We start from the raw sequence: 18,943 nt of genomic DNA, 5'->3' as shown, positions 1-18,943 counted from the left end.
ACAAAATACTATGGAGAAGCAAAACACTTTCTGGATTCCATTTCATACTCTTCCATCTTTGTTTTCGTTTTTCTATTATTCTTCTTGCTATATTATTATTATGTCGTTGATAGGGTGCCTCAAATGTCAAATGTGGTCCGGTTGTGTTGGATTCACTAATTCCATCCACTTAGTCCTTAGATTATTAATTTATTATTACTACTATTATTATTCTAATTGAACACCCACCTCAATCATTGGTTCAATGAAAAATTGAAGAGGGACTTAAAAAAGAAGAAAGAAAAAGAAAAAAAAAAAAAAACAGTTAAAAATCTGGTTCCGGATCCAAATCATTACAAATTGAGATCTCTTGCAATCCTTAAGCAATTACAAGGCTTGCAATTCGCTCAATTTTTTTTTTTTTTTTTTTTTTAACATGTTCACCCAAGAGGGGAAGGAGAATTCGAATTAGTGACCTCCGCTTCATAAGGCGTGATTTCCAGCCGATTGAACTATCATCTTAATTAGCCATTCGTTTCCAATGAATATTTAGAAATGAGCCACATCATCAAGAGCCAAAAATACCAACCAAATATATATATCACTCAATCGTTTTGAGGTGGTTTGACTGCATCCAAAACATGATTTTGAGGGTGGTCCAGCCATTCTCAACCTATTTTGGGGGTAGTCGACCACTCACAATATCCTAGGGTGGACAGACTGCCCCAAAAGCATATTTTGAAAATAGAATCCACAAAAGTTTGTTTGGGGTTAGTCTAGCAACCATTTCCTATTTTGAGGGTAATCAAACCACTGCACCGCGGCAGTCCAGCCACCACTAACATATTTTGGGGTGGTCCATTTAGCCTTAACTTTCAAAGCCTTTTCTTTCTCTCACTTCCTTATAACGTTGCTCCAACTTGTTTCAGAGTGGTCAACAATTCTTTTGAGGTGGTCAACCACTCTCTCGGGCTTTTAACTTCCAAATCATTTTTTGTTTTTTCTCCTCCTCTTTATTTCATGACTTAATTCATTGTGAATTGCATCCCCTACAGTTCTTAAGAAGCAAAAGAGACCTCAATCTGAAGCATAAGTACTTCTTTAAATTATTGTACTTGAGTTGTTGATTTACTTTTATTTTTCTTTACCAAATCATAGAAGCACCTTTAATCAACTTTACCAGCCTCACTAAAAATTAATTAAAACTAAACTTTGATTTTTATAATTAGCAAAAGTAGAATGTGTACGAAACTCTGGTGAATCAATGCATCGGGATCACTGATTCACTGTGGATACGTAATAACGTACTCCATACGTAAAGTGGGTAGACAACATTATTTGAAGTTGGAATTGTTTGTTTCTTTTGTTTATCATGGTCAATGGTCATCCTATATCGTCTATACATATCTAATATAAATCCTATGAATCTCATGTGATCCAGAAAATTATATATAATAGTTTTTTTTTTTTTTTTAATTCCAAGCACAGTAATAAATGTGGGATATGGATTTTTTACAATTGGCTATCTAAAAGGTACTTATTCGGACAGGTGAGCCCTATACTTCCAATTACTTGGGGTAAGTTCCTAAGTGGCTCTATGATCCGTTTTATATGAAGTTGACCTCAAAAGTAAAAAAAATTTCAATGAAATTTACTTTTTTATTTTTATTTTATTTTTTGAACAAAAATAAGATAGGGCAGGAAGACCAATTATGACTATCCTACTTGAGTGTGACCATAATAGTACTTATTCATTGGGAGCTGCACAAGAGGGGCTTAGACGGTGAAAACCACAGGTGCTCCCTCAAAACTTAATTCAGCCTCACTAAGGTATCAATAAAAACTAAGTTGGTTAATACTAATCATGCATATTTGGAGATTCTCTATTGCGGAGATTTAAACTACGCCTTAGTACATGCCTAATCACTTTGAGGATTTTTTTGGGCCATTGAACCATCAACACCAAAAACATACATAATTGCATGGATTTTTCAAATTTAAAATAAAAAATTGAAGTTAAATCCATTTCCAACAAGGCCATTTTTCCAAATCCTGTCTCGAAACTTCTTAAAATATCAGTGAGCTACAACTATTAGACCTTTAACAATGAGACTTTTTGTTTGGAAGCAGATCTAGTATCTACCTGATAACTACAAGAGATTGGACAAAAAGTACTTGGGACCTAACATTCATTTGAAGCTTCTAGTTGCAAGGTGTTGAAGACTTTTCCGACCCATAGTAAATGCAAATTAAAGCTAAATCTTAAGAAAGCTATCTTTCAACCGAGTCGCCCAAGGCTTCCTTGAACGGGTGAATTTTATGACGAATGATATAAACCAACTTTTTTATTCAACATAAGTTTAATTTTTACCTTAATTTTTATTTAAAAATAAATAAAATAAAAAATAGAAAAAATGTCTGAAACAATTCTATTTATTTTTGGTTTTTTTTTTAAAATGAAAAATGGTATTTTTCTTCATAATAATGACATTTTCTTATTTTATTTTATTTTAAATAAAAAATAAGGTAAAAATTGGACTTATGTTGGACAAAAAAAGTTAAGCATTTAGCATTTGTGAATTTTATAGGGTTTCTCTTACATCTGTTGTTTATATTGTCATTTGTTGTTGGGATTTGAAAGTTTATACATTTTAAAATCTGATAGAGTGGATCCGGCTTACATGCTGTTAGTTTAATCAACGGTTAAGATTGAATCTTAAAGTTGACTTACTTTTATAAGCATTTAATAGGAGAGAGAAAATAAAAAGACATTTTGAGAAATTCAATCTTGACCGTTGATTAAATTACAGCATACAATAACAGCATGTAAGCCAAATCCGGACAGAGTTTTCCTCTAAACTGAATTTGAGGAACTTCATTAAACTCAATCTATAAAAATAACATGTGTCATTTAAATATGTGAGATGCACATATTTTTTTACAACAGGGACAAAGTTGAAATAAATAATATTAAAAACTTATGTACATCTCACATGTTATTAAAAAAATGGACACGTGTCATTTTTATAGACTAAGTTAAAAAAAAGTCTTCAAACCCAATTTGGAGTAAAATTTTGCCTTTTAAAACCATGTCAATTTAATAGACTAAATTAAAATAATTTATCTTTTAACTCAATTTTTTTTTTAATAAAAAAAAATTATCCATAAAGTAATATAAATTGAGAGGGTAAAAAGAGAAAAAGGTAACAAAGATCCTAAAATATCATCATCCAATACTCCAAAAGGTTGAAGACCAATCACGGAAGCCATGAAAACAACTCTCTCCCGCTCCACTCAGTGCCCTCCTTGCCCCACCGCATATTCGCCAAAATATTTTTGGACCATGCAGTGAAATTACTAAAATACTCTTCTGCCCTACCACCAGGTCCACCACCACTGAAGATCTTTAAATTCTCCATTTTTTTGTTGCATAAAGCTTATCATAATAAAGTTGGTCTACAGGATTTATATTTATTATCGTATAATTATTAACAAAAGTGGAAGATTTAATTAATGTTTTAAAATATTTTTCATTCCCTCTAATTATAGGTGGTGGTGTATAAGATTTTTAATAAGACTAAAAGATAATTTAACTAAATATCAAAATAAATATTCTTAGTTTTCAGAATTGGATATTTATGATGTTATATTTTAAAAAGAAATATTAATTTTTTAATTGATGTGAAATAGTAATAAGATTTCTACAAATAATTCTTTTGAGTGGGAAGTTTCAGTCATCCACATCCATTGATCCTAGTCATCAGATGACAGACATGATTGACAATAAGAAAGTAAGAAACAATGGATGGCAGCCAGCCATTCTACATTTGTACTGCTCTGTCGACTTGTGGGGTTTTATTATGCTTAATTCAAGTGCACTTAAACCAAGATAATTGTGATTAAGAAAATAATTGGACTACTATAATTTCTTTTACAAAATCATTAGATAATTTCTTTAACGACCCACAAACCCAACTAGACTTAAATTAAATTTGACACGTGAACACGAATTAGCATATGTTTAATAATCACGGGGTGCATTAGTACAGGCAATTAGGAGGCTACATGAGAGGTTTCTTAACTCTATACAGAGAAGATGGTTCCAGTGTTCCACAGCCACATGGGGCAACTTTTGAAAAAGTCAGGGGACCTTTGGACTTATCTTCAAAAGGTACCTTAAAAAATAATGCAAACAAACAAACAGAGAAACGAATTAAAGGAGAAAAAGGTGGAAGAAAGAGAGCCAGAGGTTTCCTCAGAGTTAAGGAGCCTCTCATCAGGCATACTTCCCAAGACAAAACCTTAGCTCTGAAGATATTTGCTAATTTTGTAAAACCAAGTAATTCTACATATTACAGGAAAAAAGAAAAAAGAAAAACATATTTTCTCCCTTCTTTTTTGGTTATATTAAAAAAAAAAAAACGAAACTTTGAGAAAATCCAGCAATCTGGTTACCTTTTGTCATGGTATAAAGTACATCCAAGTGAGGTCACAACACCCATGATTCAAACATTTGGGCTGGCTGATTTTTCACATAGGTTGGAGTTGAAAGAAAACTGTGGCCAAGCTTAAAGGGATGATTTTCCTGGTTTACAGAGATTTGTAGATTCTTCTTTATCTCTGGTTGGCAAAAAGGAAATTATCAAAATTGCTGACCTTTTAGACCAAAGAATAGACAACATTCACAGCAGTATTATTAATGAATCTGCCCACTTCTTGAAAGGGGTAGATCCTACTAAAAGTAAACATTGCTTTTGGATAAAAAAAAAAAAAACTATGCTTTTTCATGAATGAAGATGAAGTGATCTCTTTAACCCCTTCAAGATTAATACTTTTGCATACAATTCTCGCGTACCTAAACATTTTATCATCACTATCAACCCAACCATACGTCATAATTTCTCTCTGTAATAAACACAGATGTACTCTGCAGAATCTCTCCCCATCAGAGCCATATGAGTCATTGGGCCACCTCACGACACACCACCAAACAACATATGTTTCTGTCTTCATACTCCAAATGACAGCCATCTCATTATCTCCACCACCGCCTACCGCCATTTCTGTCTTCTTCTTCTTCTTCTTCTGCTTCACGCCTACTCTTTCAACACCCACCTTTCTTTTCACCCTCCTCCTCCTCTTTAGCTCAAAATACAGTACCACTCCACTGTGAAGCTACCAAGGAGACCGCCATTATATCACCAACATGGCAAAACTGGTGGTGGAGGTTCACGATGCAAGTGACCTGATGCCTAAAGACGGCCAAGGCTCCGCCAGCCCCTTTGTGGAAATAGATTTGGATGAGCAGAAACAACGCACGCAAACCAAGCAGAAAGATCTCAACCCTTACTGGAACGAGAAGCTGGTCTTCAATCTCAACGACAGCGGGGAGCTCCACCACAAGACCATCGAGGTGGTGGTATACAACGACCGAAAAGGCGGCGGCCACAAGAACTTCCTCGGCCGTGTCAGAATCTCCGGCGACTCCATCCTTTGGTCGGAGTCCGAAGCCACCGTCCAGCGCTACCCGCTTGACAAACGCGGCCTCTTTTCTCATATCAAAGGCGATATTGGGCTCAGAATTTACATTATCAATGACTCTTCTTCTGCTTCTGCTTCTGCTTATATTCCTCCTCCACCACCACAAGCTAGCGGGGTTGAAGAGATGGGCCACACACCCTTGCAAGAGATTAACACTAACAACCTCGAAGAACAAATGGAGGAAATTAGCAGGGTCGAGGAGAAGAATTCGAAGAAGAAGAAGAAAAAGGAAAAAGAAGTCAGAACCTTTCACTCTCTAGGAACCGCTCCTCATCCTCCTCATTCTCATTCTCATTCTCATCCTCAGCCTCCACAACCTTCAATGTTCCCTGGCTTCGGATTTGAGAAGGAAAAGGCAGCTGCAATGGAAACCAGGACCGATTTCGCACGAGCTCAAGCCGGCCCGGCGGCAACTATCATGCAAATGCAGGCATTTCCGACGAGGCCGATCCCGGAGTTCGGGTTGGTGGAGACCCGTCCTCCGCTGGCAGCACTGCAGAGGTACTGATAAATCACCACTTTATCACCACTTATATTAAATAATTTGAGCGGCGGATAGGAAACGATGAATTTATCCATATAATTTTTATATTGTAACAGAAACAGAGGAGTTGGGAATTACAAGACATCGAGCACATATGATCTTGTGGAGGCGATGCATTTCTTGTATGTAAATGTTGTGAAGGCCAGAGATCTTCCTGTCATGGACGTCACAGGAAGCCTTGATCCCTACGTGGAAGTGAAGCTTGGGAACTACAAAGGCATTACGAATCACTTGGAGAAGAACCAACACCCTGTGTGGAAGCAAGTTTTTGCATTTGCTAGAGAAAGGATGCAATCCAATTTGCTGGAAGTGACTGTGAAGGATAAGGATACGCTTACAAAAGATGATTTTGTTGGGAGAGTTAATTTCGATCTGATGGAGGTTCCTCACCGGGTGCCGCCGGATAGTCCTCTGGCTCCTCAGTGGTACAAATTGGAAGACAAGAAGGGAGACAAGACAAGAGGGGAGGTTATGCTTGCGGTTTGGATGGGAACGCAGGCTGATGAGTCGTTTCCTGAGGCATGGCATTCGGATGCTCACAACGTTAGTCATAAAAACCTCTCCAATACTCGTTCACAGGTTTACTTTTCTCCCAAGCTATTCTACCTTAGAGTTGGAGTAATTGAAGCTCAGGATCTTATTCCATCCGACAAAAGCAGAGCACCGGAAACATTTGTGAAGGTACAGCTTGGTGGTCAGATGAAATTTACAAAGACTTCCAGAATGCGGCAAAACCCGACTTGGGAGGAAGAGTTGATGTTTGTGGCATCGGAGCCTTTCGAAGATTTCATAGCCATAACGGTTATCGACAGAATAGCACCTAACAAGGATGAGAACTTAGGCATGGTGTTTATCCAGCTTAGAGAAATCCCACAAAGGCTTCACGAGTCCACCAAGCCCCCAGATCCCCGCTGGCTTAATCTCCATAGGCCATCTGTGGCAGCTGAAGAGGAGACGGAGAAGAAGAAGGAGAAGTTCACAAGCAAAATCCACCTTCGCCTCTGCTTTGAAGCGGGTTACCATGTTCTCGACGAGTCGACGCATTTCAGCAGCGATCTGCAGCCGTCGGGGAATCACCTCAGAAAACCGAAGATTGGGATTCTTGAAGTTGGGATTTTGAGTGCCCAGAATCTGCTTCCGATGAAGGCAAAGGATGGGAGGACTACTGATGCTTACTGTGTGGCCAAGTATGGGAACAAGTGGATTCGAACCAGAACGCTACTCAACACGCTGTCTCCTCGCTGGAACGAGCAGTATACTTGGGAAGTTCATGACCCATGTACTGTAATCACCATTGCTGTCTTCGACAATCACCACACTAACGGAAAAGATGATGATTCAAAGGATCAAAGGATTGGGAAGGTGAGAGTTCGACTGTCGACTTTAGAAACTGAAAAGGTTTATACCCACTTCTACCCATTGTTGGTTCTCACACCATCTGGTTTGAAGAAACATGGGGAGCTTCATTTGGCATTGAGGTTTACTTGTATTGCTTGGGTTAATATGGTGGCTCAATATTCAAGGCCTCTGCTTCCAAAAATGCATTATGTTCATCCCATACCTGTCATGCACATTGACAGGCTCCGCCACACGGCGATACAAATTGTGGCGGAGAGGCTAAAACGAGCGGAGCCACCGCTCAGGCGTGAAACTGTGGAGTACATGCTTGATGTGGATTACCATATGTGGAGTCTCAGGAAAAGCAAGGCCAATTTTTTGCGCATAATGTCACTTCTTTCTGGGTTTACTACTGTTTGTAAATGGCTCACCGACATATGTTACTGGAGAAACCCGATCACCACATGTCTCGTGCATGTCCTGTTCTTGATATTGGTTTGCTACCCAGAACTGATATTGCCCACGATTTTCCTATACCTGTTTGTGATCGGGGTATGGAACTACCGGTTCCGGCCGAGGCAACCGCCTCACATGGATGCTCGAATTTCACAGGCCGAATTTGCAAACCCAGATGAGCTGGATGAGGAATTCGACTCATTCCCATCATCTAAACCTCCGGAGTTTGTGAGGGTGAGGTATGACAGGCTGCGAATTGTGGCGGGTAAGGTGCAGACGGTGATAGGAGATTTGGCAACACATGGGGAAAGGGCTCAAGCTATACTAAGCTGGAGAGATCCAAGAGCTACGGCAATCATCATCATCTTCTCGTTGATCTGGGCCATGTTCATTTACATTACTCCATTCCAAGTAATTGCAGTGCTGGTTGGGCTCTTCTTGCTTCGGCATCCCCGGTTCAGAAACAGGATGCCTTCTGCACCTGTGAATTTCTTCAAGAGATTGCCAAGCAAGTCAGATATGCTACTATGAGATAGATGGATGTTACTACCAGTTTATCATTCATTTAGTTATGCCTTTCGCTTTTGGAACACAAAAAAGAAGAAGATTGTTCAGTAAATAAACCCCACCAAATTCATAGCAGCAGCATAAGACAGGATAGGAAAAGCAACAATGTTGCTCTTTTCCCTGCTACCCCCCACCAACACAAGAATTCTACTTTTTCCTGGATATGTAACGTTCTAGCATCCATCGATGTAATCTATGGAACCAATCATTCTTTTTGGCTCTATTTCTATTTTCTGTTTAGCGAATGAGTAATCAGTTGGTGTAATTACTTATTACTTAGTAAGCAATATCATCTTCTAGAACTGTATCTATGGCGCCCAGTCTCGAGCAGCTTTTACAACCAAATATTAATTGCTGTAGTTCGAAGAAGATTTCAAGTGAAAGAGGATAATTTCATGGTCCAAATTAGATTTTATAAATCTATATGTTGCTACAAGGTGAATAATGAAACAAAATCTCAACCGTTCTCAAGGAGACGACAGAAAAAGCATCCAAGAGTATGGTACGATTAATCAACTTACACGCATCAGAACTATCCATGGTAAAAATCATATAACAGAATTGACTTCCAAAAAAATCATTGAAAGAAAAGAATGATCAACTTTTTGGCAATCTTTCTTTGATGCTCCCAAAGAAAGGGACAAATACAATCTACATTCTTTAGTTGGATGACAGAGTCCTCACTCCAAGATGAATCAGTAAAGCCATGATTGTAAAGAAACTCGCAAGCATTCCACCCAGAAGAGCCTTATCGACAACACCCCACTCACCCATGCTTCCTCGGGCCCATTCTTGCTTTTTCTTGGATCCTGACGCAATTTCACCCTCCACTCTTTTGGTCAAATGGTTCTTCCGCTTCCTTAGCAACCATCCGATCAGATTTCTGCTATGTGGGTCTTCCGGAAACGTGGGATTCCTTGAAGCAGCACTTTCCTCTAAGGTAGTCTCTGCTCCACAGCTTTCTGGTCCACACGAAGCACAAGCTTCTGGCTCTCTAGTACATGCACATTCATTAGGGTCAGAGCAAGGAGAACATTTATCCTGGCTAGAAATATCCTTTCTTGAAGCTGATTTAACATTCATGGGGTTGATGGTCTCGATCACTTCTCCAAAGACTGACCACCTTCCCACAGATGTTACCTTCACAATAGCTGAAGTTCCCAGCATACTTTCTGGAGCAATCACTAGCACCTGCACGTACCCCTTGGTATGTCCAACCTTAGCAATGAAGGAAAATCCAGTTAGAAAAAGAAATATCAGGTAGTACACTGACACATTATAATGGATGTAGAAAATGCACTCCAGGTCAAAAGTATATAGCGCTGCTTCAAGGGCCTTTTTGTTTTCATCAAAGTAAATTGCAAGAGAATCATGACTACATTGCATTTTTTTTTCCCCAAATCTAATTTAATTGAATTGGTTAAGGTGATCAATAGAAGGCAACATATCAATCACCCATCAGCTTTACTTTTGTTGGGGAGGGGATGAGATTGCTGCAAATAATGTTTCTCCTAGGCAAGAGGACATCAGAATTTGGTTTCAAATTTCAGACAAAAGTCGGCATTGGCGTCGTGAACCATTTAGATTTTCCGACTTCTTCTGACCTAAGCCAACTTTTATTTTTTAAATAATTATAAAATGACATTGTTTTGATTAAAGTCCAAAACAGCATCATTTTGAAGAAGTCATACTCGTTCAATACCCTACTTGGCTACGCTTGCACCGTTTTGAGTCCTATCTCTTTCCCTCTCTAAGTTCTATTGAATCTTCTTGAGCAACGAGCTCTCTAAAACCTTCCTCTTTGACGAAGACGACACTGGCCAAAATGAAGAGATCGTTGTCATCTTTGTCTTTGACCCCGGCCAACTCCAACTATTCCGACTGACTTCAATTTTTTCGAGGCAGCTTGGAAATCACCTCAGTCGGAGGTGATGTCAGAGGTTTTCTGACTATTCCGGCTCCGGCAAAGGCGGAGGCGGAGGCGGAAGCTGAAAGGGGCATTTCCAACTCCATCAGAGTCAGTGCCCACCCTTAGTTGCAACATTTGTTTTATTCTTCATGCAAGCTGGTGCAAATTGAGTTCAAGACAAAATTGCGTTTTCAAAAACACTAGCAAAAACAAAGATTAACATGCCCCTCCGCACAAAACCTATGATCAAGTTTTGTGCCAATAGAAACGTAAGCTGAAACCAGTCTAACCCCACAGCAGTACAAAATGCACATATGGAATCCAGAAGCGCCAAAAATTTAAACACGTGTCCACAATCTTACCAAGTGAATTCCATCGGTTGCAATTTCAGTTATCCATATTCTTTCTATTCTGCCCTCCATTCCATCATATGGCATGAAAGCTTCAAAAACAGAGGTCAACTCACGGCTTCGTTTCTTCACGAGAGTACTTGGGACTTTTTTCATCCTTGCAGCAGGTGTCCCTATATTTAGAATGAAGATAAAATACAGAAAATGGTTACAAAATATCTCTAAATTGCTAACTACTTTAAGAATCAGAGTTCTAATCTTCACATTCAAACAAGTGGTTAATTGAATAATAATAATAATAATAATAATAATAATAATAGTAATAAAAAGGCTGTAAAATGCCTATGACATCAGGCTGTCAGGCAACGCATCGCCTCACTCCCACATGAACAAAGTAAGTACATATTATCTATAAGTTTTGTAATCATGAAAGTCTTAGTTACAAATACAATACCAGATTTTATTATTCTGCTTTAAACAATAAAAGTTATGTACAATGTCATGAACAGCATACCTGGTCGAGGATAAAACTGAGATATATGAACTTGAGGCAACTTGTACTCCTTAATAAGGCTAATTGTTTGAGCAAAGTCCTCATCTGTTTCACCTGAAAGAAGCCCAACAAATGAGTACTAGTTCCTTAAGCACAATCTAAGTAAACCCTACAATGTTCATTGATGAGTAAAGCATCATTAAATCCTAAAAAGTTTCCCAAAATCCATATTCTAAATAATATCATGTATAATCATTATAAGGAATTCCCACAATGACAATACTTTCATATTTCTCTGACAAGTACGGATATCCCAGTATATCAGTTGTTGTCGTTCAAGGAGTTCCAGCTTGATCAATAAATTGGCTAGTTGCTTCCTCAATGGCATATAATGCCATCATTATCAAAATGTTCTTACAGTAAGGTTGTGTTTGTTTTGGCATAAAATGTTTTCTAGATAACATTTTCTCCATTTTATAATGTTTCGTATGGACGGAAAATACTTATTAACAAAAAATGATTTGATCAACAACAAATTTGCTGCTATAAGAGAGAAAATGGCTTACACCTCTCAAGAGACAACCATTTTCGGAAGTTGTCTTCCCCTCAGAGGAACCCAACTGCCTCCCCCCACAAGAATATATATATATATATTCCCCGTCGCAGGCCCCCTTCCCTGTTTATGATGTGTTTTTCTTTTTCTCTCTTCTTCTTCTTCTTCTTCTTTTTATTTTTTATTTTTTATTTTTTATTTTTATTATTATTTTTTTTGTAATGAATTGTTAGTTGTGACATTTGGCATTATCCAACAATTTTGAGTGGTTCCTAGTTGTATTGGGAAAATATCTTTCATACCAATCAAACGATCAAAAACAGTTTTGATACTATTTTCAAGATAACAACAAACAACGAAAAATCAGTGAATTTTCCCAAAAATATTTTCAACTAAAACATTTTTCATTTTATGCCAAAACAAATATAGCCTAAATGCATAAGAAAATTATGATTTGGAGTACACAATCAACTCATTCTACTTCAGCAGTACCATGTAAGTTAGAAACATTAAAAAAAATAAAAAATAAAAAAATCAACATGCAAATGTAAATAAAAGGACCATGACATGGCAACCATGGTCACATACTAACCAGGAAATCCACATATGATATCAGTTGCTATTTGCATCCCAGGAACAAGCTCAGTCAAGGTATCAACCACAGTCCTAAACTCACTCACAGTATATTCACGATTCATCGCCTGAGAAAATACGAGTGGTGAGTAATCATTTGGATAAAAAAGCAACATGTACTGGAAATCTAGTCATCAATAGTTGACGAACCTCACCTTTATAACATTAATTTTTTGAAGGAAAAAGGGAGAAAAAAACAAAAACAAAAAAAAGGTGAAACATAATCAACAAGAAGAAACTGTGCCAATTTTCTTGAAGAAAGATACTTCTGTTAGAACTTACACTCAAAACAGCATCACTCCCTGATTGAACTGGTACATGTAGAAACGAGTATACACATGGATGACGCAAAACCTCTGCTATCTCTTTCAAGTGCTCAAGAATAAAAGGAGGGTTTGTCATCCCAATCCGAAGCATTGTGCTTGCATCAGGAGGAAGCTCAGAAACAATAGCATTTAACAAAGTTGGAAGATTGACCCCAATGTCACGACCTAGAAAATTTTCAGGAGACCATTGTTATTCAACAACACAATGTAAAGTGATGTCTTAATTTTTCTTTTAATTTGGTAGTCATTTGTCTGCCTCAGACCTAATAAAGATTCTTCTGCAGCCCTGGAGCACTACAACTCAAGCTAGGTAACCTTTGTTCCACTTAAACGGGTAGGATTAGGTAACATAAAAACTACTTTATCTAAGATAATTAAAAAGGTGTTTCTAAGAACTTCAATATTATCTTCATGAAAAGAATCTGCAGAAACAGAACTTCACATCGGCAAGTACTTTAACACAGTAACACAAACATGATGAGAGAAAGATCACAGTTATTTACCATAAGCTCCAGTATCTTCACTGCTCAACCATATCTCCTTAACTCCATCAGCTATTACAGATTTTACACGGCCGACCTGCAACATTAAAATTCTGGTAAAATAACCACCTAATTCAAGTAAATGATAAATACTTATGTCATGATACTTACGAGGCTATCAGTCGTGTAGCTACCTAAATGACCACGAGCATGCTTTGTCTTGCAATAAGTGCAAGCACCTAAACAACCAACATTAATTGGAAGAATCTCAACAAATTTGTTCTTTCTCACCTGTTTTGAAAATTAAGTTAAATACTCCATCCCTCTAAGCCAAATCATGGTAATTGCGGAAACAGATCCAAGGTCTATGATTTGCACCTTTGGGAGGTCAAGCGCTGGCAATGTCTTGCGGTTCAAAAGCCGCACCTCATGACCTTTAAGGGTCTCTTCCACAACTTCAACCACACGGTCAATTTGCTGGACTCCAACTATACTGACCCCTTCTAGCTCTTTCAAGTCTCGACTTCCTTGTGGCACACACCCAGCGACCACTAGGGGCTTTTTTGCACTTTTGCATTTCACTATTAAAGTATCCATGGCAGACTGACTTGGGGATTTAACTGTGCATCTGCATCAGTCAGTACATATCAATATTTTGGTAGTTCCAACTAAAGTTGATGATTAATGCTAGAATCTCAGAAAACAATCAATTCATACAAATATTCCTACTTTAGTGGAAACCATTATCCATTTTCTCTCAAATAACACCATTAATTAACATTTGCTTCATATGGTATTTGATTGGCATTCAAGTACAAAACAGGAATGCATATACACGTGTGTATATATGTTGCATGTCTGCATGTAGGGGGAAGAAAATGATGCTCACGTATTTATCAGCCACAGGTCTGCACTTTCAGGATTGTCACTGATCGAATAACCAAATGCTGACAGCTGACCAGCCATGTATTCACTATCACTCTGAAATAATGCAAAAAAGGAAGGAATAGATTAATAAGAATGAAAAAGAACTCCTTGAAGAACCATTGATGAATGAAATAAATGCAGGTGATACCAGCTTTGATCTTATTAGATATCATTACTCTTGGTGCATGTGTATATATTTGCATGAGGATATCTTTATATATATATACATACACTCATAGTGGAGACTTTGGTTCACAAAGGGCAAGATTAAAAGATAAAAGTTAAAAAAAAAATGATTAAATTTTTTAAAAATATATAGATAATGAAATAAATAAACAATTCAACAAAATTGCAATTATATATTTCATAGAAGATTAAAGGATCTAGTGGTAGATCTGCTAAATCTACCTCGATAAAGCTTGTTTAGGATTCAATTGTAACTCAATATAATCATCAATCTCCATAACCTCAGCTAACTACAACTATATATGTGCGTGTGTGTGTGTGCGTAAAAAAGGATATCAATTAACTACTGGAGCTCAACCATATAAAAAGTTTGGATAACAAATAAGTTCAACAAAATCTGGAAGAACACAGCAAACTGGAGTCAAAGATAGCTAAGTTTTTCTTAAGTCACACCTGTCATTAGAGATTCAGGCTTGGATCGCCTCAGTACTATTACTAGATATAAACCATGAATTGTAAATCTAATTGATGGAAACTCTCAAGGAAAAAAAAAAAAAAAAAGCCAAATCTGATTTAAAATAAAAAAATAATTCATACACAAAAACATCCAATCTGCAAGAAATAAGATGGGATATCAATGGCACCTCAATGCAAACCCCAAACTACTTTCCAAAATGACATTGTAAACTTTAAAAATGAGTCTAAAAATGTGGAGGTTGGCTCTATTGTATTTACTGTGGTGTATTTGAAGAGAACGGAATGCAAGAAGCTTTGAATATCGTGAGGCTGTGATGTTAGAATTGAAGAAGATGTTCCAATCCCTTTATACTTGGAGAGTAGCATGGAATAGTTGGTCTGTTTCTAATTTTTCTAAGTTTTATTATTCTTTTTCTACACTTTAGGGTTATTTTGTATACTTCTTCTGTACTAAGGTTACGATTCTCTGGGCTTTTAATAAATTTGCATTACTTATAAATAAAGAATGAGAGTATAGAAAGCTTGACCAACAATCATGAAGAAGAGCAAAGACGAGAAACCCCTCTTACACTGCTAAAAACCCAAATGAGATATTCTAATAACACACTACTTGAGATCCCCAAAAAAAAAAAAAAAAAAAAAAAACGCTATGATTATTATCAGTCGGTGCAACCCCATCAAGAAAGATATAGAAGCCTAAAACTTACTACCCAAAATACCTTCACCAAACCTATCCTACATATAACTAGGACAACCATAATTTTGAGTTTAACATAAATGCATTCATTTGCAAAACCCAAAGTTTGTCCCCATGATTTTTCTTTATTTTTTTTTTTTTTAAAAAAACACTATAGTTTGATTGGAGACAAAATAGATTTTGAACCACTAACTGTGGCCCTATATCTTTTTCCTCCACAAACCCCCGACAAAGAAATGTAGCCATCGGCAAAATCCATAAGTTCTCCATATACATTAAACTCTTCCATGACGGCCATCAAACCCCCTTCAACTACACACTAACATCTATTAAGTAATGGAATGTTGAAAACATTCACTAGTAGAAGACAAACCAACAATCAAGTCAAGAACTGTTTCTAAAACTTCCTATACCCATCCAAAGGGTTCTAAACTAATTCTCCAAGTCACCTGATAGCTTACAAGATTCTATACACACTGCAGTATTGGAACATGGGGTGGTTTCTGCGAAGAATGTTTCAGAATAAGTCAAGATTACTGATCCACTGAATTTCTAATATTTTATATCTTCTTCACAGTATGGATGGCACTTTGTCTACAATTAGCTTTGCAAGTTACCACGAGAAAAGAATTATGTTAATTATCTTTTCTGATACTCAAATTGTGACAATATTTGCACCAAATATTCTCCTACATTTTTTTTCATCCATTTGGAGTTATTGGGCTCTATTCTTAATCTGTTTGGTGTTGATTGGGTTATACCTAAACGGATGAGCGATTTTGTGGTAAGTTCGAGAGGTCAAGTAGGGCGTGGTAGTATTATGGAAGTATGGAGGTTGGCTCCATTATGTATAATGTGGTGCCTATGAAGAGAACGGAATGCTCGGAGCTTTGAAGATGTAGCAACTTCGATGCTAGCACTGTGGAGGATCATGTTCAACACTTTATATACTTGGATATCGGCATATCATAGCTTGCTTGTTTCTAGTTTTGCAAATTCTTTGAACCTTTGTTCATCTTTTTCCACCGATTAGGAGGTTCTCTTGTATACTTCCAGTGTACGAGGGTTGTGCCCCTTTGCACTTATTTAATAATATTGAATTACTTATAAAAAGAAAAAAGAAATGCAAATTTGTTTAGAAGAGAACAAATTTTTAGCATTTCTCTCTTCCTTTCCCACATTTTTTTAAAATCACCTAAAGCCATCAGATTCCATTAACTTCTTTAGAGTTAAAATAACCCATTTCCCAGATCATGCTCTGTTTTTCATTTTGCAACTCATAACGAAGCCAAAACTTTCCTTAGTAATTAGCATCGAGCTCCTTTATATTGAATTAAAATCCTTTTCCTGATTCTCAACCACCCAAACAATTCCCTCTCAACCTCTCAAATTCAAAACTTGTGAACACAAAATTATCTGAAACAGCAATCTCTCCAACATGAAGGTCCTATATGATGTAATTAGATTATAGAATCAGGCAAATGGTTGCACTAAAAGATGCACTGGAAGAAAGCATCTGATAAAGTAAATCGATATCTTCATTTAGATAGAAACCAAAGCAAAAAGAAAAAAACAAAACTTGCCTGGTTGTGTGAGCACCCAAAGGTCTTAATATATATTGTCTGCAAAAATAACAGTAAGAAAACAATAAAATAAATAGAAAGAAAGTTATAGAAAAACAGAACATAAGGAGAAGGCGAGAGAGAGAGAGAGAGACCTGAGTGCCAGGGATTTTTGGAGAGGGAGAGGTTTGAGAGAGCTTATTGCTCTTCTTCTTCTTGAGGTTTACTCCAACAGCAGTCAATGGCAGTCGAAACCCAGGAGGAGCACCAGTTCCCACTACCAAATCTTCTATGTCTTCCATGGGAGAGAGAAAGAGAGAGAGAGAGAGAGAGAGAGAAACGCAGAAGCCTATTCTCCTGCTTATTGTTTAGGCTTTATATGCATTCATATGGACTTGGGCTTGGTCGGTCCGGGCCTCAATCCGGTCTGTCAAAGTTGGAATTCGATCCAAATCCGATTCGTTTTAATCAAATTTGAAACCGAACGTTATCAATCAAACAGAATAATGAGATTAGGCATGTGAAAAATTTGGGGAAGCACTTTGTCAGAAACAAAGAATTCACCGGCTAACGACAATAAAAAAAATTATTTTATTCAAAATTAAAGTTAAGGACGAGCAGAGGCATCAATTTAAAAACTTTGCTTTAATCAAGAGTAAAGTAGTAGAGATTTTTTTTTTTTTAATATATATATATTTTTTAATAATCTTTCATTCTTATGTAAAAGAGCAACCAACTCTTTTGTAAGAATTATTGAATGTAAAATATTTTTTTATTTAAAATAATTATGTACATGACCAAAATGTTAAAATAATTTAGACCTTAAGAAATATACCTCCCCTTAATATTAATATTTTTCTTTTGAGTAATGCTATTTTTCATATCAGTTAACATATGTATTTTAAATGGCTTTCCATACTAGTAACTTAAAACGCGCCACATCACCCAATGTGTGAAAATGAATATGATAAATAAGTATGGAGAATAACATTACTCTTTTCTTTTTGGGAAATGCTAGACATCCCAAGACTTCATTCCCAAAAGTTGTTCCCAAATGATGTGTCACCAACTCATGAGATTGTGACACATCATTTGGAAATTAATTTTTGAAAGAAAAATTTAAAATGTGTAGCACTCCTCTTTCTTTTTTATGTTTAGTACAAGAAAAAAATAAGGGTGTGCCACATCATTTTTTTTTTTTCTCATTTAAGAAAAAAAAGCTTTAACCTAATAATTAAAAGCACTAATAAAATATAACTTGTTATCGTTAATGTTTAGAGGATTTTTCATTTCATCTCCAAAGTGATACCATTTTTTTTTTTTTTTTTTGACATGTACACACAAGGAGATGAAAAGAAATAAGTAGATTCGAACTATTGACCACTAATTCATGAGCGTGATTCACAACCGATTAAACTATTCCTTAAAGACTAAAGTGATGCCATTAATAGATGACAAAGTTAGTGAAATAAAATGAAATTCTACATGTTTTAATGGCAATCTTCTCTATAATTAATGAGTAAATCTAAAAACTTAACTCTCGTACAACTGAGCTGATATTAAGTGTTAATTTATGAGCCTTTTAAAGGTTAATCTAATAGTTTATGAACACTCCACATCAACCCACATATACAAAAGTTGTATAAGAGTTGAGTTTTATAGTATTATTCCAGTGTAAAAGGCAAATCAGATCTAGAGTATACAAATATTACTTGTCTACTAAGTCCAATAAAATAAAAGGAAAATATATATGCTAATATTTCGACTTTGAACCTCAAGTTTCTAATAACTTAACATCCTAGTTTACTAAGATGTAAATCTAAGACCTCCGTCTATTTTTCTCACAACTAAATAATAAAAATAACACTCACAAAAAAATAAAAATAAAATAATAATAATAATAATAATAATAATAATAACAAA

At 36.4% G+C, this 18,943-nt stretch overlaps 2 protein-coding genes across 4 annotated transcripts; one reads left to right on the top strand and one right to left on the bottom strand.

The window, feature by feature from the left end:
- Window positions 1–4,822: 4,822 nt before the first annotated feature.
- LOC132189808 (C2 calcium/lipid-binding plant phosphoribosyltransferase family protein) lies at window positions 4,823–8,732 on the top strand. Its single transcript, XM_059604603.2, has 2 exons — window positions 4,823–6,021; window positions 6,121–8,732. The coding sequence occupies exons 1-2, from the start codon at window positions 5,186–5,188 to the stop codon at window positions 8,387–8,389; spliced, it is 3,105 nt and encodes a 1,034-aa protein (XP_059460586.2). The 5' UTR covers window positions 4,823–5,185; the 3' UTR covers window positions 8,390–8,732.
- Window positions 8,733–8,958: 226 nt separating this feature from the next.
- Window positions 8,959–17,352, bottom strand: LOC132189809 (Methylthiotransferase). Of its 3 annotated transcripts, XM_059604604.2 has the most exons (11): window positions 17,176–17,352; window positions 17,042–17,080; window positions 14,061–14,152; window positions 13,550–13,799; window positions 13,343–13,462; window positions 13,193–13,268; window positions 12,646–12,854; window positions 12,323–12,431; window positions 11,199–11,291; window positions 10,697–10,857; window positions 8,959–9,643 (listed from the first exon to the last, which is right to left on the bottom strand). In XM_059604604.2, the coding sequence occupies exons 1-11, from the start codon at window positions 17,320–17,322 to the stop codon at window positions 9,086–9,088; spliced, it is 1,854 nt and encodes a 617-aa protein (XP_059460587.2). In that variant the 5' UTR covers window positions 17,323–17,352; the 3' UTR covers window positions 8,959–9,085. The 3 variants fall into 3 exon arrangements, with proteins under 3 accessions (XP_059460587.2, XP_088375530.1, XP_088375531.1); XM_088519404.1 differs by lacking the exon at window positions 13,343–13,462; XM_088519405.1 differs by lacking the exons at window positions 17,042–17,080; window positions 17,176–17,352 and having other exon boundaries at window positions 13,550–13,791; window positions 14,061–14,151.
- Window positions 17,353–18,943: the final 1,591 nt, after the last annotated feature.

This window comes from Corylus avellana, chromosome 9, assembly GCF_965113065.1.
Source record: "Corylus avellana chromosome 9, dhCorAvel1.hap1.2, whole genome shotgun sequence".
In the NCBI taxonomy this organism is placed as follows: domain Eukaryota; kingdom Viridiplantae; phylum Streptophyta; class Magnoliopsida; order Fagales; family Betulaceae; genus Corylus; species Corylus avellana.
The sequence above is the reverse complement of the archived record's forward strand: the minus strand, read 5'-3'. Positions and strand labels throughout refer to the sequence as shown.